The sequence below is a fragment of the Eschrichtius robustus genome, chromosome 2, assembly GCF_028021215.1.
Source record: "Eschrichtius robustus isolate mEscRob2 chromosome 2, mEscRob2.pri, whole genome shotgun sequence".
Taxonomy (NCBI): domain Eukaryota; kingdom Metazoa; phylum Chordata; class Mammalia; order Artiodactyla; family Eschrichtiidae; genus Eschrichtius; species Eschrichtius robustus.
In genome coordinates this window covers 107,481,349-107,506,455 of record NC_090825.1, presented here as the reverse complement: position 1 = coordinate 107,506,455, position 25,107 = coordinate 107,481,349, and the positions used below count along the sequence as shown (strand labels likewise).

General features: G+C 38.9%; 1 protein-coding gene across 1 annotated transcript in view; it reads right to left on the bottom strand.

Moving 5' to 3' along the window:
* ADAMTS19 (ADAM metallopeptidase with thrombospondin type 1 motif 19) overlaps nt 1-24,712 on the bottom strand; it is a 296,035-nt gene extending 271,323 nt beyond the window's left edge. Inside the window, exons 1-2 of the mRNA XM_068534394.1 lie at nt 24,628-24,712; nt 23,366-24,009 (exon numbers count right to left, since the gene is read on the bottom strand). Of these exons, the coding sequence (XP_068390495.1) occupies nt 23,366-24,009; nt 24,628-24,712 (729 nt within the window). The remainder of the gene's footprint in view (nt 1-23,365; nt 24,010-24,627) is intronic.
* Between the last annotated feature and the right edge of the window lie 395 nt (nt 24,713-25,107).

Here is a 25,107-nt window from a genome sequence, read left to right as displayed (position 1 = left end):
GCCGTGCCTCTGAGGTGGGAGAGCCAACTTCAGGACACTGGTCCACAAGAGACCTCCCAGCTCCACGTAATACCAAACGGCGAAAATCTCTCAGAGATCTCCATCTCAACATCAAGACCCAGCTTCACTCAACGACCAGCAAGCTACAGTGCTGGACACCCTATAACAAACAACTACCAAGACAGGAACACAGCCCCGTCCATTACCAGAGAGGCTGCCTAAAATCATAATAAGGCCAGAGACACCCCATAACACACCACCAGATGTGGACGTGCCCACCAGAAAGACAAGATCCAGCCTCATCCACCAGAACACAGGCACTAGTCCCCTCCACCAGGAAGCCTACACAACCCACTTAACGAACCTTAGCCACTGGGGACAGATACCAAAAACAATGGGAACTACGAACCTGCAGCCTGTGAAAAGGAGACCCCAAACACAGTAAGATAAGCAAAATGAGACGACAGAAAAACACACAGCAGATGAAGGAGCAGGGTCAAAGCACACCAGACTTAACAAATGAAGAGGAAATAGGCAGTCTACCTGAAAAAGAATTCAGAATAATGATAGTAAGGATGATCCAAAATCTTGGAAATAGAATAGACAAAATGCAAGAAACATTTAACAAGGACGTAGAAGAACTAAAGAGGAACCAAGCAACGATGAAAAACACAATAAATGAAATTAAAAATACTCTAGATGGGATCAATAGCAGAATAACTGAGGCAGAAGAAAGGATAAGTGACCTGGAAGATAAAATGGTGGAAATAACTACTGCAGAGCAGGATAAAGAAAAAAGAATGAAAAGAACAGAGGACAGTCTCAGAGACCTCTGGGACAACATTAAACGCACCAACATTGGAATTATAGGGGTCCCAGAAGAAGAAGAGAAAAAGAAAGGGACTGAGAAAATATTTGAAGAGATTATAGTTGAAAACTTCCCTAATATGGGAAAGGAAATAGTTAATCAAGTCCTGGAAGCACAGAGAGTCCAATACAGGATAAACCCAAGGAGAAACACGCCAAGACACATATTAATCAAACTGTCAAAAATTAAATATAAAGAAAACATATTAAAAGCAGCAAGGGATAAACAGCAAATAACACATAAGGGAATCCCCATAAGGTTAACAGGTGATCTTTCAGCAGAAACTCTGCAAGCCAGAAGGGAGTGGCAGGATATACTTAAAGTCATGAAGGAGAAAAACCTACAAACAAGACTAATCTACCCAGCAAGGATCTCATTCAGATTTGATGGAGAAATTAAAACCTTTACAGACAAGCAAAAGCTGAGAGAGTTCAGCACCACCAAACCAGCTTTACAACAAATGCTAAAGGAACTTCTCTAGGCAAGAAACAAAAGAGAAGGAAAACACCTACAATAACAAACCCAAAACATTTAAGAAAATGGGAATAGGAACATACATATCGATAATTACCTTAAATGTAAATGGATTAAATGCTCCCACCAAAAGACACAGACTGGCTGAATGGATACAAAAACAAGACCCGTATATATGCTGTCGACAAGAGACCCACTTCAGACCTAGGAACACATACAGACTGAAAGTGAGGGGATGGAAAAAGATATTCCATGCAAATGGAAATCAAAAGAAAGCTGGAGTAGCAATTCTCGTATCAGACAAAACAGACTTTAAAATAAAGACTATTACAAGAGACAAAGAAGGACACTATATAATGATCAAGGGATCGATCCAAGAGGAAGGTATAACAATTGTAAATATTTATGCACCCAGAATAGGAGCACCTCAATACATAAGGCAAATACTAACAGCCATAAAAGGGGAAATCGACAGCAACACAATCATAGTAGGGGATTTTAACACCCCACTTACACCAATGGACAGATCATCCAAAATGAAAATAAATAAGGAAACACAAGCTTTAAACGATACATTAAACAAGATGGACTTAATTGATATTTATAGGACATTCCACCCAAAAACAACAGAATACACATTTTTCTCAAGTGCTCATGGAACATTCTCCAGGATAGATCATATCTTGGGTCACAAATCAAGCCTTGGTAAATTTAAGAAACTTGAAATCGTATCAAGTATCTTTTCCAACCACAACGCTATGGGAGTAGATATCAATTAGGGAAAAGATCTGTAAAAAATACAAACACATGGAGGCTAAACAATACACTACTTAATAACGAAGTGATCACTGAAGAAATCAAAGGGGAAATCAAAAAATACCTAGAAACAAATGAAAATGGAGACACGACGACCCAAAAATCTATGGGATGCAGCAAAAGCAGTTCTAAGAGGGAAGTTTAGAGCAATACAATCCTACCTTAAGAAACAGGAAACATCTCAAATAAACAACCTAACCTTGCACCTAAAGCAATTAGAGAAAGAAGAACAAAAAAACCCCAAAGTTAGCAGAAGGAAAGAAATCATAAATATCAGATCAGAAATAAATGAAAAAGAAATGAAGGAAACGATAGCAAAGATCAATAAAACTAAAAGCTGGTTCTTTGAGAAGATAAACAAAATTGATAAACCATTAGCCAGACTCATCAACAAAAAAAGGGACAAGACTCAAATCAATAGAATTAGAAATGAAAAAGGAGAAGTAACAACTGACACTGCAGAAATACAAAAGATCATGAGAGATTACTACAAGCAACTCTACGCCAATAAAATAGACAACCTGGAAGAAATGGACAAATTCTTAGAAATGCACAACCTGCCGAGACTGAACCAGGAAGAAATAGAAAATTTGAACAGACCAATCACAAGCACTGAAATTGAAACTGTGATTAAAAAGCTTCCAACAAACAAAAGCCCAGGACCAGATGGCTTCACAGGTGAATTCTATCAAACATTTAGAGAAGAGCTAACACCCATCTATCCTTCTCAAACTCTTCCAAAATATTGCAGAGGGAGGAACACTCCCCAACTCATTCTACGAGGCCACCATCACCCTGATACCAAAACCAGACAAAGATGTCACAAAAAAAGAAAACTACAGGCCAGTATGATGATGAACATAGATGCAAAAATCCTCAACAAAATACTAGCAAACAGAATCCAACAGCACATTAAAGGGATCATACACCATGATCAAGTGGGATTTATCCCAGGAATGCAAGGATTCTTCAATATACGCAAATCAATCAACGTGATACACCATATTAACAAATTGAAGGAGAAAAACCATATGATCATCTCAATAGATGCAGAGAAAGCTTTTGACAAAATTCAACACGCATTTATGATAAAAGCCCTGCAGAAAGTAGGCATACAGGGAACTTTCCTCAACATTATAAAGGCCATATATGACAAACCCACAGCCAACATTGTCCTCAATGGTGAAAAACTGAAACCATTTCCACTAAGATCAGGAACAAGACAAGCTTGCCCACTCTCACCACTATTATTCAACATAGTTTTGGAAGTCCTAGCCACAGCAATCAGAGAAGAAAAAGAAATAAAAGGAATCCAAATCAGAAAAGAAGAAGTAAAGCTGTCACTGTTTGCAGATGACATGATACTATACATAGAGAATCCTAAAGATGCTACGAGAAAACTCCTAGAGCTAATCAATGAATTTGGTAAAGTAGCAGGATACAAAATTAATGCACAGAAATCTCTTGCATTTCTATACACTAATGACGAAAAATCTGAAAGTGAAATTAAGAAAACACTCCCGTTTACCATTGCAACAAAAAGAATAAAATATCTAGGAGTAAACCTACCTAAGGAGACAAAAGACCTGTATGCAGAAAATTATAAGACACTGATGAAAGAAATTAAAGATGATACAAATAGATGGAGAGATATACCATGTTCTTGGATTGGAAGAATCAACATTGTGAAAATGAGTCTACTACCCAAAGCAATCTACAGATTCAATGCAATCCCTATCAAACTACCACTGGCATTTTTCACAGAACTAGAACAAAAAATTTCACAATTTGTATGGAAACACAAAAGACCCCGAATAGCCAAAACAATCTTGAGAACGAAAAATGGAGCTGGGGGAATCAGGCTCCCTGACTTCAGACTATATTACAAAGCTACAGTAATCAAGACAACTTGGTACTGGCACAAAAACAGAAATATAGATCAATGGAACAGGATAGAAAGCCCGGAGATAAACCCACACACATATGGTCACCTTATCTTTGATAAAGGAGGCAAGCATATACAGTGGAGGAAAGACAGCCTCTTCAATAAGTGGTGCTGGGAAATTTGGACAGATACATGTAAAAGTATGAAATTAGAACACTCCCTGACACCATGCACAAAAATAAACTCAAAATGGATTAAAGACCTAAGTGTAAGGCCAGACACTATCAAACTCTTAGAGGAAAACATAGGCAGAACACTCTATGACATAAATCACAGCAAGATTCTGTTTGACCCAGCTCCTAGAGAAATGGAAATAAAAACACAAATAAACAAATGGGACCTAATGAAACTTAAAAGCTTTTGCACAGCAAAGGAAACCATAAACAAGACCAAAAGACAACCATCAGAATGGGAGAAAATATTTGCAAATGAAGCAACTGACAAAGGATTAATCTCCAAGATTTACAAGCAGCTCATGCAGCTCAATAACAAAAACACGAAAAACCCAATCCAAAAATGGGCAGAAGACCTAAATAGACATTTCTCCAAAGAAGATATACAGATTGCCAACAGACACATGAAAGAATGCTCAACATCATTAATCATTAGAGAAATGCAAATCAAAACTACAATGAGATATCATCTCACACCGGTCAGAATGGCCATCATCAAAAAATCTACAAACAATAAATGCTGGAGAGGGTGTGGAGGAAAGGGAACACTCTTGCACTGTTGGTGGGAATGTAAATTGATACAGTCACTATGAAGAACAGTGTGAAGGTTCCTTAAAAAACTACAAATAGAACTACAATACGACCCAGCAATCCCACTACTGGGCATATACCCTGAGAAAACCATAGTTCAAAAAGAATCATGTACCAAAATGTTCATTGCAGCTCTATTTACAATAGCCAGGACATGGAAGCAACCTAAGTGTCCATCATCGGATGAATGGATAAAGAAGATGTGGCACATATATACAATGGAATATTACTCAGCCATAAAAAGAAATGAAATGGAGGTATTTGTAATGAGGTGGATGGAGTTAGAGTCTGTCATACAGAGTGAAGTAAGTCAGAAAGAGAAAAACAAATACAGTATGCTAGCACATACATATGGAATCTAAGGAAAAGAAAAAAAGGCCATGAAGAACCTAGTGGCAAGACGGGAATAAAGACAGACCTACTAGAGAATGGACTTGAGGATATGGGGAGGGGGAGGGGTGAGATGTGACAAGGTAAGAGAGTGTCATGGACATATATACACTACCAAATATAAAATAGATAACTAGTGGGAAGCAGCCGCATAGCACAGGGAGATCAGCTCGGTGCTTTGTGACCACCTAGAGGGGTGGGATGGGGAGGGTGGGAGGGAGGGAGATGCAAGAGGGAAGAGATATGGGAACATATGTATATGTATAACTGATTCACTTTGTTATAAAGCAGAAACTAACACACCATTGTAAAGCAATTATACTTCAATAAAGATGTTTTTAAAAAAAAAAACAGAAATGAACAATACAATAACTGAAATGAAAAATACACTAGAAGGACTCAATAGCAGAATAACTGAGGCAAAAACACGGATAAGTGACCTGGAAGACAGAATGGTGGAAATCATTGCCACAGAACAGAATAAAGAAAAAAGAATGAAAAGAAATGAAGACAGCCTAAGAGACCTCTGGGACAACATTAAATGCACCAACATTCGCATTATAGGGGTCCCAGAAGAAGAAGAGAGAGAGAAAGGACCCAAGAAAATATTTCGATTATAGTCAAAAACTTCCCTAACATGGGAAGGAAATAGTCAATCAAGGCCAGGAAGCACAGAAAGTCCCAGGCAGGATAAACCCAAGGAGAAACACCCGAGACACATAGTAAACAAACTGACAAAAATTAAAGACAAAGAAAAATTATTAAAAGCAACAAGGGAAAAATGACAAATAACATATAAGAGAACTCCCATAAGGTTAACAGCTGATTTCTCAGCAGAAACTCTAAAAGCCAGGAGGGAGTGGCACGATATATTCAAAGTGATGAAAGGGAAAAACCTACAACCAAGATTACTCTAACTGGCAATGATCTCACTCAGAGTTGACAAAGAAATCAAAAGGTTTACAAACAAGCAAAAGCTAAGAGAATTCAGCACCACCAAACCTGCTCTACAACAAATGCTAAAGGGACTTCTCTAAGTGGGAAACACAAGAGAAGAAAAGGACCTACAAAAACAAACCCAAAACAATTAAGAAAATGGTCATAGGAACATACATATCGATAATTACCTTAAATGTGAATGGATTAAATACTCCAACCAAATGACACAGGTTCACTTAATGGATACAAAAATAAGATCCATGCATATGCTGTCTACAAGAGACTCACTTCAGACCTAGGGACACATACAGACTGAAAGTGAGGGGATGGAAAAAGATATTCCATGCAAATGGAAATCAAAAGAAAGCTGGAGTAGCAATTCTCATATCAGACAAAATACACTTTAAAATAAAGACTATTACAAGAGACAAAGAAGGACCCTACATAATGGTCAAGCGGTCAATCCAAGAAGAAGATATAACAATTGTAAATATTTATGCACCCAACATAGGAGCACCTCAATACATAAGGCAAATGCTAACAGCTATAAAAGAAGAAATCGACAGTAGCACAATAATAGAGGGGGACTTTAACACTTCACTTACACCAATGGACAGATCATCCAGACAGAAATTAATAAGGAAACACAAGCTTTAAATGACAGAACAGACCAGATAAATTTAACTGATATTTATAGGACATTCCATCCAAAAACAGCAGATTACACTTTCTTCTCAAAGGCACACAGAACATTTTCCAGGATAGATCACATCTTGGGTCACATCTCAAGCCTCGGTAAATTTAAGAAAATTGAAATCATATCAAGCATCTTTTCCGAACACAACACTATGAGATTAGAAATAAATTACAGGGAAAAAAACGTAAAAAACACAAACACATGGAGGCTAAACAATATGATACTAAATAACCAAAAGATCACTGAAGAAATCAAAGAGGAAATCAAAAAATACTTAGAGACAAATGACAAAACACGATGTTCCAAAACCTATGGGATGCAGCAAAACCAGTTCTTAGTTTACAGCAATACCTCAAGAAACAAGAAAAATCTCAAATAAACAATCTAACCTAAAGGAACTAGAGAAAGAAGAATAAACACACCCAAAGTTAGCAGAAGGAAAGATCATAAAGCTCAGTGCAGAAATAAATGAAATAGAAACAAAGAAAACAATAGCAAAGATCAACAAAACTAAAATCTGGTTCTTTGAAAAGATAAACAAAATTGATAAACCATTAGCCAGACTCATCAAGAAAAAGGGTGAGGACTCAACTCAATAAAATTAGCAATGAAAAAGGAGAAGTTACAACAGACACCACAGAAATACAAAGCATTCTAAGAGACTACTACAAGCAACTCTATGCCAATAATATGGACAACCTGGAAGAAATGGACAAATTCTTAGAAAAGTACAACCTTCCAAGACTGAACCAGGAAGAAATAGAAAATATGAACAGACCAATCACAAGCATTGAAATTGAAACTGTGATTAAAAATCTGCCAACAAACAAAAAAGTCCAGGACCAGACGGCTTCACAGGCAAATTCTATCAAACATTTAGAGAAGAGCTAACACCTATCCTTCTCAAACTCTTCCAAAAAATCGCAGAGGAAGGAACACTCCCAAACTCATTCTACGAGGCCACCATCATCCTGATACCAAAACCAGACAAGGATACTCCAAAAAAGGAAAATTACTAACCAATATCACAGATGAATATAGATGCAAAAATCCTCAACAAAATACTAGCAAACACAATCCAACAACACATTAAAAGGATCACACACCATGATCAAGTGGGATTTATCCCAGGGTTGCAAGGATTCTTCAATATACACCAATCAATCAATGTGATACATCATATTAATAAATTGAAGAAAAACAACTATATGATCACCTCAATAGATGCAGAAAAAGATTGTGACAAAATTCAACACCCATTTATGATAAAAACTTTCCAGAAAGTGGGCATAGAGGGAACCTACCTCAATATAATAAAGGCCATATACGACAAACCCACAGCAAACATCATTCTCAATGGTGAAAAACTGAAAGCACTTCCTGTGAGATCAGGAACAAGACAAGGATGTCCATTCTCACCACTATTATTCAACATAGTTTTGGAAGTCCTAGCAACAGCAATCAGAGAAGAAAAATAAATAAAAAGAATACAAATTGGAAAAGAAGAAGTAAAACTGTCACTGTCTGCAGATCACATGAAACTAACTATACATAGAGCATCCTAAAGATGCCAACAGAAAACTACTAGAGCTAATCAATGAATTTGGTAAAGTTGCAGGATACAAAATTAATGCACAGATATCTCTTGCATTCCTATACACTAAGAATGAAAGATCAGAAAGAGAAAATTAAGGAAACAATCCTATTCACCATTGCAACAAAAAGAATAAAATACCTAGGAATAAACCTACCTAAGGAGGTAAAAGACCTGTACTCAGACAACTGTAAGACATTGATGAAAGAAATCAAAGATGACACAAACAGATGGAGAGATATACCATGTTCTTGGATTGGAAGAATCAATATTGTGAAAATGACTGTACTACCCAAAACAATCTACAGATTTAATGCAATCCCTATCAAACTACCAATGGCATTTTTACAGAACTAGAACAAAAAATCTTAAAATTTGCATGGAGACACAAAAGACCCCGAATAGCCAAAGCAGTCTTGAGGGAAAAAAATGGAGCTGGAGGAATCAGACTCTCTGACTTCAGACTACACTACAAAACTACAGTAATCAAGACAATATGGTACTGCCACAAAAACAGAAATATAGATCAATGGAATAGGACAGAAAGCCCAGAGATAAACCCATGCATCAACTAATCTATGACACAGGAGGCAAGGATATACAATGGAGAAAAGACAGCCTCTTTAATAAGTGTTGCTGAGAAAACTGGACAGCTACATGTAAAAGAATGGAATTAGAACACTTCCTAACACCATACACAAAAAAAACTCAAAATGGATTAAAGACTTAAACCTAAGACTGGACACTATAAAACTCTTACAGGAAAACATAGGAAGAATACTCTTTGACATAAATCACAGCAAGATTTTTTTGACCCACCTCCTAGAGTAATGGAAATAGAAACAAAAATAAACAAATGGGACCTAATGAAACTTAAAAGCTTTTGCACAGCAAAGGAAGCTATAAATAAGACGAAAAGACAACCCTCCAAATGGGAGAAAATATTTGCAAACGAATCAATGGGCAAAGGATTAATCTCCAAAATATATAAACAGCTCATGCAGCTCAATATTAAAAAACCATACAACCCAATCACAAAATGGGCAGAAGACCTAAATAGACATTTCTCCAAAGAAGATACACAGATGGCCAAGAGGCACATGAAAAGCTGCTCAACATCACTAATTATTAGAGAAATGCAAATCAAAACTACAGTGAGGTATCACCTCACACCAGTTAGAATGGGCATCATCAGAAAGTCTACAAACAACAAATGCTGGAGAGTGTGGAGAAAAGGGAACCCTCTTGCACTGTTGGTGGGAATGTAAATTGATACAGCCACTATGGAGAACAGTATGGAGGTTCCTTAAAAAACTAAAAATAGAATTACCATGCAACCCAGCAATCTCACTACTGGGCATATACCCAGAGAAAAACATAATTCAAAAAGACACGTGCACCCCAATGTTCACTGCAGCACTATTTACAATAGCCAGGTCATGGAAGCAACCTAAATGCCCATCGACAGATAAATGGATAAAGAAGATGTGGCACATATATACAATGGAATATTACTCAGCCATAAAAAGAAACGAAATTGGGTCACTTGCAGAGATGTGGATGGACCTAGAGACAGTCATACAGAGTGAAGTTAGTCAGAAGGAGAAAAACAAATATCGCATATTAACGCATATATGTGGAATCTAGAAAAATGGTACAGATGAACCGGTTTGCAAGGCAGAAATAGAGACACAGATGTAGAGAACAAATGTATGGACACCAAGGGGGGAAAGTGGTGGGGGGTGGGGGTGGGATGAATTGGGAGATTGGGATTGACATGTATACACTAATACGTATAAAATAGATATCTTATAAGAATCTGCTGTATAAAAAAATAATAAATTAAATTAAATTTTTAAAAAAGAAGATGTGGTGTATATTTACAATGGAATATTACTCAGTCATAAAAAAGAATGGAATAATGCCATTTGCAGCAACATAGATGGACTTAGAAATTATCACACTAAGTGAAGTCAGACAGAGAAAGACAAATATCGTATGATATAACTTACATGTGGAATCTATAATATAACACAAATGGACTTATTAATGAAACAGAAACAGACTCACAGGCATAGAGAACAGAGTTGTGGTTGCCAAGAGAAACAGCGGGGGTGGGGGGTAAATTGGGAGTTTGAGATTAACAGATGTAAAGTATTACATATAGAATGGATAAACAACAAGGTCCTACTGTAATAGTACAGGGAACTATATTCAATATCCTGTGATAAACCATAATGGAAAAGAAAAAAATTTTTAAATAAAAGAAGCTCTTAAATACAACATTTAAAAAAATTACAGTCTGATATGTGGATTCATGTCCTAACCCTACAAAGACACTACATCTTTGTAACTTCCTATTTTGTATACTTTGCCTGTATAACTCCAAATGAGTGGCTTTGAATACTTGTTCTCATAGATTATGAATTTTAAATCGTGTCCACTATAATATGGGGCATCAGTAGCTAATTTTGTCGATTAGTCAACAGGGTATTCAAAAATATCCCCTAATGAATGCTTTAGTAATAATAATTTCCAGATAGCACAAAAATCTTCTGGATTGTTTATAAGGTAGAAACTCTCCCAAAATTTATCTTTAAACACAATTCCTATCAAAGTCCCAGCTAATTCTTCACAGATACTGATAATCTGGTCCTAAAATTTATACAGAAATGCAAAGGTTCCAGAATAGTCAACAAAGCTTTGAAGAAGGAAATCAAAGTTGAATTTCCCCAAATAAAAAATATATTATAAAGCCTCCGAAATCAAGACAGTATGGTACTGACATAAGGATAAACATATAGATTTAAAAACAGCATTAATAGTACAAAAGTAAACTCATATTTATGGTTGACTTTTGACAAAAGTTCCATGGCATTTCATTAGGAAAGGATGGTCTTTTCAGCAAAGGGGCTGAGAGAAAATTGGATATACATATGCAAAGACATTAATTCAAACCCTTATCTCACACCATACACAAAAAACTAACTCAAAATACACCACAGACCTAAATGTAATAACCAAAATTATGGCAGAAAACATAAGAGGAAGTCTATGTGACTTTGAGTTAGACACAGAGTTCTTCTTAGTTACAACATCAAAAGCACATTCCATAAAAGGAAAAAATAAATTGGATTTTTTCAAAATCTATAAAAATTGTCTTTGAAAGATACCATCAGGAAAAGGAACAGAAACCTCTAGACTAGAAGAAAACATTAGCAAATCCTATGTCTGACAAAGGATTTACATCCAGAGTATACAAAGAACTCTTAAAACTAAATAGCAGAAAGACAAAAAAACCTAATTTAAAATAGGCAAAAGATTTGAATAGACATGTCACCAAAGATGATACATGAATGGCTATGAAAAGGGACATGAAAAGATGCTCAACATGGTCATTAAGAAATGCAAATCCAAACCACAATGAAATACTGCTGCACAGCCACAAAAATAGTTTTAATCAAAAAGAGACAATAACAAGCGTTGATGAGCATGTAGAGAAACTGGAATCCTAATAAATTGCTGGTGGGAACGTAAACTGGTGCAGTACTTTGTAAAAGAATTTGGCAGTTTCTTAAAATATTAAACATAAATTTACCATATCACCTAGCAATTCCACTCCTAGGTATCTACCCAGGAGGAATAAAAATATATATCTACCCAACGACTTATACACAAATGTTTATATTAGCATTATTCATAACAGCAAAAAAGTGGAAACAATCCAAATGCCCATCAACTGATGGATGAATAAACAATGACTTATTATTCAGCAAGAAAAAGAATGTACTATTGATACATGCTACCACATGGACAAACCTCAAAAACATTATGCTAAGTTTAAGATGCCAGACACAAAAGACCAAATTTTATATGATTTCATTTACATGAAATGTAAAGGTAAATCTATAAAAAGAGAAAGTTGATGAATGGTTGCCTGGGACTGGGGGTAGGAACAGAATGATTGCAAATGGATGTGAGGGACCCCTTTGGGGTGATGGAAATGTTCTAAAACTGAATTGTGGTGATGGTTGCACCGTTCTGTAAATGTACTAAAAATCATTGAATTGCACACTGGGGTGAATTTATGGTATGTAAATCATACCAGAAAAAAAGATATTAGGGGAAAAATCATTCACAGTATCCTTTTCAATTTGTCACATTTTAAATAATGATTTACCCTAGAAAAATCAGCTTGACATATTCTTGAATCTATCTTACTAATGAGAAATAATTAGGTTCTACTTAGAAAAATTTCTACGTAGGAACTTTCATCGTAAAATACCAGTTCAATGCCTTTTAAAACATTACTAATTAGAACCATCTATTTTGAAGTGACAAAATTCTAACTGGAGATCTACAGAGACACAGGAATTATCCACATTAGTAAACAGAATGGAGCACTAAATAATTAAATTTTAAAAGACAGATATTTCCTCAATGAATTACTCATACTTTGCTAAGTATGTATATACATAATCGTTATTTCCACAATAAATTACTCAGACTTTCTATTTTGTTGTAATAAACTGTTGAAGTTCTACTTATCCGTAAGCACACAACCAGACAACACTGTGAAGACCCTATGCTATCTATACATAAGTTCCTCTGTCAATAAATGAACTGCCTATCTATGAACTGGGCACACTAAAATATTTGCTGGTAATATAATACTTTTATAATGGAAATGTACCTATCACATTTTAGTTGCTATTACGTGCATTCAAATCCAAATTATAATGGAGATAGACAATTTGCACTAATCAGATTAGCTGATATAATTATCTGCCTGGCCACTCCTCTTAGCATGTTAATGTTTTTTGACTGTTAACCCTAATGAGCTTTACAGGACTCTTAACATACAAATTCTTGCAATATGAATGAGTAGATAAGCCTTGTTAGGTTATTTCTGCCATCTGAGATAGCTCACCATTTAATTCTCATGCATCTCCGCAGTCCTCTTAACCTGACCACACTGCTCTGCCATTCCGGTGTAGATAATCTCTCACAAAGAGTTTCTAATTTTCTCACTTATTTTCTAATATGCCTCTACAATGTGCCTCAGTCTTCACTTAGCCACATCTAAACTTGGTGGTATGGTAGGCCCTTTACAATCTGAAGGTATGTTTCTTCCTTTATTTCTGATAAATTTTATTTTACTACAGTAACTATCATGAAACAGCTGGAGTAAGTCTCCTGCTATATTACCCATAAAACTGTTGATGACAATTTGAAATAATTCATCTCTATTTACTTCCAAATTCTAGAACGGGAAGCAAGTTTCGACTTTTGTATACTTTTTCACCTAAAGAGTAGGAAAACATTCATACTGGCATTAAGGTCCCATTATATCATCTCCCAACTAGTTCACATTTATAGCCGGTTGAATAATTGAAATTCATAAAATCCTTTCTAGCTCAGTGGCATCTGAGTGGGTTCCTGGAAAGATGTTAAAGGTAAGGACAGGAGGTATCCAAGTTTAGTATAGTTGGAGCTGAAAGACAGTACTAAAATTCATTCAAGACACATAGGATATGAAGTTTGATGGATGCAAATCCAGTCCTTAAAGATCCTGAGCTCTGGAGTTTTCGGAGCCACTAGAGTGGCTGCCCTCAAATCTGAGCTTGCACAGGAATGACCTTGGATTCTTTTGAAATACACTTCTTAGTTTTGAGGCTCAATCTGGGATTCTCATTTTAAATGGAGAATTCCCAGCTCCCACTACCTCACCCCCACTGCCGTGATTTTGATACAGGTGTTTGCACACCAGACTTTAAAAAACAGGGCATCAAGAAGCATGATCCAAAAGCCGATGGTGTGGGTTCACTGCAGAAAGTGGTCATACATTGAAGCCAGGCAGAGGGAAGAGGAAAAATCTGGGGCGAAACATCTTCATATGTTTGTGAAGGAAAAAAAAATGTTTAGGTCTGATAATTTTAATTGGAAAGCAAAACGAAGGCAGGAGCTGTTTAAATAATGCTGAAACTGGCTCATCAGCTCCATTCCCTGACCATCTGCGTTAAAGCCTAAACAGCTAATAATGTATTGCAAATATATGGATGTTAATTATGAAATGAAATCAGCTGGAAAAGGCAAGTACTAAACTATCTAATCCCCAAGGGCCTTCTTAACACCACCATGCAAGAATTCTGTATGAATATCTGGGTAGCATTGAAATGGCTGAGTTCCCATTTTCTCACTTTTCTCAGTCTAGGGCTTGGCATTAGAATAAAGAAGAGATGGAGACAAGATGATGTGCTCACTATGGCTGCACCCTAAGTGCACTCTGCATCAAATTATGGTCCTCACTTGGCTGCGGGAATCTTAAAATTCCCCTTCAGGAACACCCCCTCACCCACCTCATCCCCCGCCACCAAATCATAATCCAAGGGGGACTACTGGTTCTCTCGGTGCTTTAAAGGTGCTTTAAAATACGTCGATTACTTCCCTAACTCAATACACTTCCCATCTATCAGGAACCTGGAACTCCTCTGATTATTCTTTATTTTGCAAACACAAAGCCATAAAACCATCTGGGTAAAAATGTAACTGTAATTAAGCGGAAACATTCAATTGTGCATGAACTCAATAAAAATGTGCTCTCTTTTAGTGCTGCATAAAAAATGTTTTAAGACTGCTATACAGAATTTCCTGAATTTAAAAAGGTATACTATTTTTATGATTCACCTAATAAACTTCTAAGTATATATTAATATTAAATATTATCAAATAAATATTATTAAATAAACAGAATTTCTTCTCACAAAATTGGTCCATGCCTGAAGTGTCTCAGGAGGACACTAAGACATAGATTAATACATGATTAAAGGGGTTATTAACTTTTACTGTATAATATAGCTTTTTCCATCAGCATGATGATTCTTTTTACTAGAATTCACTATATCACTTCCTTAAAAAAAAGACTGGAGTATCTGCATATTGGCCACTCTAAGTACAGAAACTTCTTCCACGTGTCACTGTCAGCAGGAACATAATCATCCGTGCCGTTCTAACTTTTAAACAGGAAAACCATGGATGGTTTAAGGAGATGTGCACTTAAAGTTGATAAGGAAACACTGAACACTTAACTAAATCGAACCGTGAAAAAGACAGGTAGGACAAGTTGAGGCAAAGAGACGTTTCCTTAAAAACTGTAAGGACCTTGAAGCAAGAACTATTTACCCTTTTGTTCTCTGGGTATTCGGCACAGTATATAGATGTAACTAGCCCACTACTGATGAATTCTTAGAGTGCTCTGCTCTTGAAAACAATGCTGCGATGAATAGGCTTATACATAAATCTTTTGCTCGTATGTGAATATTCCTCTAATATTGATACCTACAAGCAGAATTGCTGAAAAGTAAGCATGTTTAAAATTTAAATACATACCACACAAGAGGCTCTACCCAATTTACTCCCCTACAATGTATAAGGTTAAGTGTTCCCCAAGCGTGCCCACCAGATATTATTAATCTGCACAATCTGTGCCAATCTATGAACCAAAAGTGATGATTGAGAAAAAATTTTCCCTAGTTTCCTAATACATTTGAAAAAATTGTGTTTATTCGATATTTATATTTCCTTCACAGCATATCCACAAGAAAGTTAACAGTGCTTATCTATGGATGTTAAGATTACAGATGACTTATTTTATGTATTTTCTAAACTCTCTATACTCAGCTTGTATGATTTTGTTATTAACATTTATCTTTTTAAAATACTCATAGAAAGGCACTTCCCTGGTTGGCACAGTGGTTAAGAATCTGCCTGCCAATGCAGGGGACACGGGTTCAAGCCCTGGTCCGAGAAGATCCCACATGCCGTGGAGCAGCTAAGCCCATGCACCACAACTACTGAGCCTGCACTCTAGAGCTCTTGAGCCACAACTACTGAGCCTGTGTGCCACAACTACTGAAGCCCGTGTGCCTAGAGCCCGTCCTCTGCAACAAGAGAAGCCACCGCAATGAGAAGCCCACACACCACAACGAAGAGTAGCCCCCCGCTCACCGCAACTAGAGAAAGCCTGCGTGCAGTAACAAAGACCCAACCCAGCCAAAAAAAATAATTAATTAATTAATTTAATTTAATTAAAAATAAATAAATAATATACTCATAGAAAAAGAGCACTGGAATTAGAAATGAAAAAGACCAAACACCTAATAGAAAAATGAGTAGAAGAAATGAACAGAAAGTTTACAGGAAAGGAAATGAGAATAAAAATATGAAAAGATAGTCAGTCTCACCATTAATATCAAAAAAATGTAAATTAAAACTACTTTGAGATAACATTTCTTGCCCATTAGATTTTACAAAGATCAAAATTTTTAATAATACCTATACTGGTGACAGCATAGCTGAAAGACATACTCTGTTTCTCTGCTGACCTGAGAGTGTAAAGTGGCACACCTCCATGGGGTACAATCAGGCAATATTGCCCCCAAATTACCAATACATATGCCCTTTGACAAGGGCATGACATAGGCAAAACGACATATCTACATAGTCTTATTCATTTAGCACTGTTCATAACAGGAAAATACTGGAATCCATTAAACGTACATCCACACCAAACAGATTAAGGAAATTATGCCACATTTTTGCAATCAGATAAAATGCAAGTACCAAAACAGAAAGGGGATTCTCTTTATGTACTCATATGTGATAATCTCACACATCACAGTGTGTGTTTGTGTGTGTGTGTGTAAATAATGTGGCTTTTAAAAGCTCTTAATGCATTTTATTTGTTTATGCATCAATTACCTCTAGCTCACACGCTAGAAACTAATAACCCTGGCCAACTCTAGGAAGGAATACTGAGCAATAACTGGGGAAAGGCTGCTGGAGGAAGATTTTCATTGCATAACTTTTTGGAGGTTCTGTGTGGTAAAGTCTGAGTCCTTGGAATTTTGAAAATGATTTTATTCTGCCTTTAGGTCTGAATGGTAATTTGGCTGAACCTAGGATTCAAAATCACATTTCATCAGAAATCTGAGGCTATCAACTCATGACCCCCTAGCATCTGGTATTACTGATTCAATCTCTAATATCAATCTGACACTCATTTTATTGTAGATAATCTTTCCTTTATTAAACATGTAGGATTTTCTCTTTATCTTTGATTTTCTAATATTCTGCCACAATGAGTCTAGGTTTGGGTCTCTCTTTCCTTATGCTACTCTCTGTTTAGTGGTTGGTCTTTCAGTCTGAAGGTGTGCGTCTTCCTTTATTTATGGGGCAAATTTGATTCTGATACAAAAAAACATCTCTTTAACCTCTACCTAACCAACAGTGGTTCCATCAACCAATTCATCTCAAATCACTGAATTAAATAACACTCTCCACGCCATCCAGAAAACATGATCACTGAGGCATGCAGTATGCCCAACACTCACTGAGCTTAGGTTCCCCTCTTGTCTTGTTGCACACAATTACTTCCACCAGTCAGCCTGTATGTTCACCAAGAATCAGCTATATTTGCTTGAACATATGTTCACAACATTTTGTAATTACATAATTTAATCAAACCTAAATATTAATGCAAGTGAAATATAGTGCAAAAGATGTCTTTGTTTCTATGAAAACTCTGGAAAAACTTGAGAAAGATTAAGTTGCTAAAAAAAAAAAAGTGCTGTAATTTTATTTGGGATGAAACAACCGTACAAGATTTGTAAGTTTTAAAAGTCCAGGATTCTACACATAAATTGCCTTGCATTTGTCTTTTAAATTTTATTCCAAATACAGAAACCTATATTGGAAATTGATCTTGGTGCATCGTGAGTAAGGCTCACCTGGAGCACGAGTTATCTGACCTACACTCAAAGGTGTAGTATCTGGCCTCACATCCAAAGCTTGGCTAATGAATGTATATTTTGGTGATGTATATTAGAATCATATGTTTAGGGTTCATTTGCATGCATTTTTAAAACTCTCTCCTTTAACTTATTTTTTTAAATTAACTCCCATTAAAGAAATTTGGACCATCTAGATCTATGATTCATGGCTCACAACTTTTCTTTCGTATTTTGCATCCATTTGTCCTTTATGTTCTATTCTGGGACAATTTCTGGGTTTGCCTTCTAGGTCACAAATTTACTTACCAGTTCATCTATGGAGTTTTTAATTCTAATGATCATATAATGTGAGTTCCATTGTATCTAATCATTTTTTACAGACAGCAGCTGTCCTGGTTTTTTTCCATGACTATATATCTACTCTTATTTTTCAGTTAAAGTATTCTATTTAATCTAGTAAGATTTTTGCGTCATGGTTTTAATCAACCAGTTTGATGACTCTCTTTTATATGGTTTGTTTTCTTAACAGTGTGATATTCTTAGGTGTCAGCTCATCTCTTTTTGTTGGTTTCCTACTCACCTATCTGTTGTGACCAGCTCTCCTCTAGTTATTTGGAGGCACAAGTGGGACCACCTACTGTATGCAGGAAGCCAATGGCTCAACTTTTGAGAGTGGAGACTCTATCCTCTGGTGTCACCCACATGTCCAGAAAAGCTCTACCACTATTCTCTCCGCTCTTGCCTAGGGACACACATTTGGCCTCTGCTACCTGGCACAACTGGACAGCAGACAAAACCAATAGTGCTGTTATTCAAGGGCCCCTTGTGCTCATGGCCCTCTCTTTCTCTGCAAGTGCAGTAACACCTCTGCCATAGCTGCCTCCATTCACACATGCTCTCTAATGTCTATATGTTTTCCATTAATCCAATCCAAACTGTTTGCAGTCTTTCAGAAGATACTCAAAATGTCTGATGTACTGATGGCATTCTTTTAGAATACTGCTTTAGATTTATTTAGAATATCTTTTCTGTCATTCCTAAGATTTGGCTTGAACAAAGCAGCTGGATGTGTGCCGTTAATCTGCAATCTTTTTTCATTTGGATGTTGATTCCACTTCTACTCCAGTTCTCCTAGGTATGTACTACCTTTTCCCTGTCCTCATACTCTCCTCTCCTATTTCCATACTGGTACTTGATAAAGTTCCTTGTCCAAAAGGGATGCCCCCAAATATTTAAGTGTTCAAAACTTCCCATGGTACCAAATACTTTGATTCACATAAGGAAGTAAATTGAAAAAAAAAAACAAAAAAAAAACAAAACGGAATTTACACAAGGCTGCAGATTTTGCATCAAGAGCTAATCAGCATAACTACTATATAAAACTCTAAATTTATAAAACTCTAAGTTTAAGTAAGTCTTAGTAGTTACTCTTTATCATCCTGGAAAAATAATCTAAATATTACTGATAGCCAGTAATCATCAATCTAAAGAGAATCACAGGCAAGGAATGTACTGATCTAGTTTATCCTGGCCCAGTGCTTAGGTGTGCTTTTTTTAAAAAAGTGTTAATTTTGAGCAAACATGACTGTTTCACTCGTTCGTGGAATTTAATTTGTTGCTTTTTTGTACTTTAATTTTTTAGAGATTACTATTTAAAACAGAATAACGTACTATATGTGTAATATTTTATTCAGTGATTTTTACTGGGTGCCTACTAAAAACTAGATATCTTACCATGTTCTGTAAATGAAGAGATGAACAAGAGAGTATCATCATAGCACTTGGGACATTCCTACATCTGTACGTAACACAACCTACTTTATGTCCCTATTTATATTTGTTACTGGCAAGCCAGGTTGGGAACTCCTTGAAACATACCAAGGCTTTCTCATCTCCTTTCTGTGTTCTCTGTACCTACAAAATGCCTTGCTCAAAGGAGTCGTTCAATAAATGCTTAATTTCTGAATATTACTTATGTGCCCATTAGATCTCAATTATTTTTCAGTATTAGAGACTAATACGGGAAAATAGTGAGGACACTTCATACATTAATTGCTAGATATACAAATACAATTTGTGCATTTTACAAATAAGGGCAATAAGATCCAGAAAGATTAAGTACTTTGAAGAGGCAGCACCAGAACCTGTAACCAAAATCTCCATTCAATCACTTTTCCCTTCACAGCACAAGTTAGATTGATATCTGGAGAATGAATTGGCCAGTCTTAACAAATGTTCACCACTTTGCAATACTTGATAACTGATGATCTATTTCCTTTGACAGAGACTTTTAGAACCTTTCAAATATGTAATAATTCAAAAGGTGTTAAGGAGTTCAGGCACAAGTGAGTAAAACTTGCTACTGAGAGAGGGGAAGGGAAGGTGACCTTTGTAATCTACTCTTTCCTGTGCAACTGACAGTCAGAAAGCTTTTACTAATTGAGAAGAAAACACTGTTGCAAACTAAAGGAGTTGCATTTATAAAGAATGCACCTTCATATAAAGACATCATGATGCCTCACATTAGAATTACTGGATCACAGAATTTAAATAGAGAAAAACAAGAATGCAATCCTTCGATAATCAACAGTTAAACAGAAAAAGCCGGTACTCAGGCAGACAAGGCTTTTGAGGTCTGATCTCACCAGACAGTTTAGGATCACTTCCCCTTATTGCACCTTCTGGCCTCGACGGAAGAAACTTTTTTTTTCATTCCCTTGTTAGGCTCTGCATTTTCTCATCTCCACTCAGTCTCTTCCTTCTATCTGTAACACTCCCCAGCCCTTTCTTGCCTGGAGAAAAAGGCTCCCCATGCTTCAAAATCCACTGAAACTCTGACTTGGGAAGCCTTCCCCAACTCCCCAAGCGTGTGATTTAACCTCGGGCATAATATTTGATTTAACATGCTGGTATGTCACTGTTTCATGACCACCTGTGTTGTATCTACTTGTATATGATGTTCTTCTAATCTGTGAGCCCCTAATGCAGGCTCTAGAATATATTTGGCATCCAACAAAATTTTCATTCTATCATCCAATTTTAAGTAAGTCATCAGATTCTCTCATTTTACTTATGAAAACTGGATCCCAGAGAGGAAAGGGACTTGTCAATCAGCAGGGAACAGGCCAATGTCAGAGCTCAGATAACAAATTATGCTTTCCCTTTCCTAATCCACCCTCATAAGGGAAAGGGCTGGCATGACAGAGTCTGGAGTAACAAACCCACCCTTCTTGGCTATTTGCCTAACTTTTTACTCAAAGTCTGACTGCTACACTGTATTGCTAGCAATGTCAGTTTTCCTCAATAACAAAGACTTCCCAGTTCAGAACACATACATATGTGGCTAATAGGAAAAGTGAGTAAAAGTCCAACATGATAAACAGGGAGGTATGTCAAACTCCTATTCAGTCTATGAAAAACCTACTCATAATTCTAACTTTGCTCCTTTAAGTATGGAGAGAAGGCATAGCTCATTTGGAAAATCTGACCAAAAGCCCACATTTCAACACAGTGAAATGCTTTATCCCCTATTGCTTCTACCGCACCAGGAACTTTCTATATGTAATTATTTAATCCCCGGCCAAAAACCCCACAAAATGAAATCCCCACAAAATGTTTCCCCCATGAAGTGGACGATGAAATCCCCACAAAATGTTTCCCCCAGTGAAGTGTTCAAACATCAGTTCCACAAAAAACATTTTTAAAAGCTTTTCATGTAAATTTTCCATGCCATTTTTTTTTTCACTCATGGCTAAAAATGACCATATTTGAATATTCATCATTATGAGCATCTGGTAAAATACAGCCCTGTGCAGCATTTTACATCATTTGACTAGGGGATCTTAGAAGGGTATAGATAAAAATTTCCAGTTTCATTTTGTTTGGATTTTTAACCATCTTTTTCCATTTCATGGTTTTGGGTGCCTTTGATTGTGCTGATATTTTCTGCTGTCCATTACTATTGGATTTTTCTCCAAATGACAGGTTGCTTTCAGTCAAGTCCTTGTGGATTTCATCAATGGCTCACTTGGAATATCAAAATGAAGCCACAAATCACGTGCGTGTTTACAATATTTTGTGGGTTTTGCCTTAAACCAACAGTAAAGTCCACAGTGATGATGGCTACACAACAATGTGAATGTACTTAACACCACTGACTGGACATATAAAAATGGTCAAAATTGTAAATTTTATGTTATGCATACTTTACCACAAAGTAAAGGTCAACTTACAGGAGGCAACAATTATCCCAAACCCTGGGTCAAAAGACAGGAGGGGAAATGGAATGATGATCTCTATTATTCAGACAGGGCAAATGGCTTTTACTTTCTAGCTCCAACAGGCCTCTTAGCCAGGCTCTCATCCCTGCTATCTTCCTCCATGGAGTGGAGAAAAGAAAAGAAACTTTTGCCAAATAAAATGTAAACCTTAGAAAAGAAATGTTAAATCATAGAACCATAACCCTTCAAGTACTGACTGGATTCTCATGTCATCCATTAGTCAACTGCTCGCAGCCTTTGAGTTAACTCCTTCTCCACTCGTTTCTCACAGGAACAGTGAACAGGTGTCCCGTGTGAGCGTGGATGTGTTTAAATTCCAGACAGCTGTCAGAACGTAACTCCCTAGAGGACTGTTGTGACAACTTTGAAGTGGGACATGAAAAAAACTATGAGATAATAGATGAGAAACTGGGGGTGAGGGGCAAACAAGGAGGAGATTCAGCAGGGAGCAGACTGGTTGTCTTCCAGTCTCCTAAAAGACACCACGTGGTGGGCTTATTTTGAAAAGCAGAAGTAAAACCAGTGGGAAGAGTTGCAAGGAGACAGTTTTACCTAGTGTTTTGAAGAAACTTATGACCATCTAGCAGAAGGCTATTAATCCATCCAAGTAGCCTTCAGATTCACTGACTGCCCTGGAGATGTTGCATGGGAGGTACACGGTAGAGACTCCTGGGGGGTGCAGACTAGGGCCAAGGTCAGGGTGCACTTCGTAAGGGGATGAGGTGCAGGCAAATCAGTCTGGTCTACGAGGGGGAGAGGGAGGGGTGGCAGGGGGAAGAGGAGAGCTGGGGAAGGAAAGGCGCTTACCAGGCCACCTCCGCAGGTGCTGAAAGAGGCCAGCGAGCCGGGGTGCCGCAGCACAGCCCCGGTGTAGAAGCAGGAGGCGTCGGGTGGCGCCGGAGGGCGCGGGGCGGCTGCTGCCCGCGTGGGGCCCGGGCCCGGACTCGGCCGCTGTTCCACCGCGAAGCGCGGCGCCAGGAAGCGGCCGTCTCTCCGGAGCAGCAGGTACAGGTCCCGGGAGAAGGCCGGGATCCGCAGCAGTACCTCGTCGCCGTCCGGCTCTGCTTGCTGCGCCGGGGGCGGAGATGGGGGCGGCGGCGGCGGCTGCCACGAGGCCGGGGCGCCCGGGGACAGGGCGGCAGCCCCGCTGGATCCCCGCGGCACCTCCTGCGATTCGAGCTCCTCGTCCTCTTCGCCCTCCGGCGGCGGGGGTCGGGGCCGGGGCTCTGACCGGCCTTCCGCGGGCTCCTGGAGCGGCGCCGGGGCCACGGAGCGCACCTCGCGGGAGCTGCCGGCTGCCTGAGCCCGGGCGCCTCCGCCGCCCGTGGCGCCGCGCACCCAGCCTGGGTCCGCGCTGCCCCCGCTGCCGCCGGCCGCGTCCACCGGCTCCCGGCGCCAGAGTGCAGGAAACACGACTTCCCACTCCTCGCGGTCGGGGGCGAACTGCAGCCCTGCGGGCGGGGCAGACAGAGAAGTGCGGGGCTTAAGGTGCCGCGATTCCAGTAGCAAAAGCGTCCCCGGGCACACACTCCGCACACAGGGCTCACGGGTAACGCGCTGGAGACCACCCGTCTAGCCCCTGAAACTCTCGCAACCCCTGAAGCCTAGCGATCAGATTACAGACCCCAGCACTTTCAAAATAAAAGTATGATTATCGGGGCAGGGGGAGGGGAAGAGTGGGGCTGCAAAGTTTGGTGACAGCACTTAGCTGTAGAAAAGAAAACCGGTGCAAAGACTCCAGCACAATTAAATGATTTCCTTAAGTATCTGCCAGAGCAAGGCTGAGCTATCAATTTCTTTACGTCCCAATTTTCCTCCAGGTGCTGTAAATGTACCTTTGCAGATCTTATTACTCTCGGGAGAGGAAAACTAAGCATTTCACGTTGTTGAAATAAGGTCGCGAGAAGTGCGCTTCGGTCAGGAGCGTGACCCTCTCACCCGCAACCGCACGCCGGTTTTTATTGCTACCCGTGGAGCCCTGCTCACGGCGCACAGCCCTGCCGACCCGTGCGTGCCCGGTCTCCGCTAGGGGAGGTGGAAAGCAAGCCCAAAGTCGCGGAAGAACTTACCTGAAACGATCCCATTCGACAGAACCCCCAGCTGGTAGAGGAGGCAGCAGATGTGAGTCAGGCGCATCTCGCGGCTCTTCCCCATACCGCGCTCCCGGCCCCGCGCGCGCCTCCTTGCGCGATCCACCGCGGTCGCAGCCGCCGCCGCCAGCGCCGCCGTCGCCGCCGCCGCCTCCCGGAGCGCAAGGAGGCCGGGCGGCGAGTTTGCCCAGGCCCTTTGTCTGCCGGGGGCGGGGGGGGGGGGGCTGCTGTGTGACTCCGAGAGGCTGCTGGAGCACGGGTGGGGGTGGGGGTGGGGGTGGGGAGGAGCGGGGGCAGGCAGCGCCGCGGCCCCGCAGCGCTCCGGCTCCCTGGCGAATTAGGTGATGAGTCTATTTTCTGTGTTCTGGACGTCGCAGGAGTTTCCGGAGCCCCTCAGGACAGCCCCGCAGTCAGCCGAGAGCCGACCGGCGCAAGACAGGCAGCGCTGCTTCGGGACAG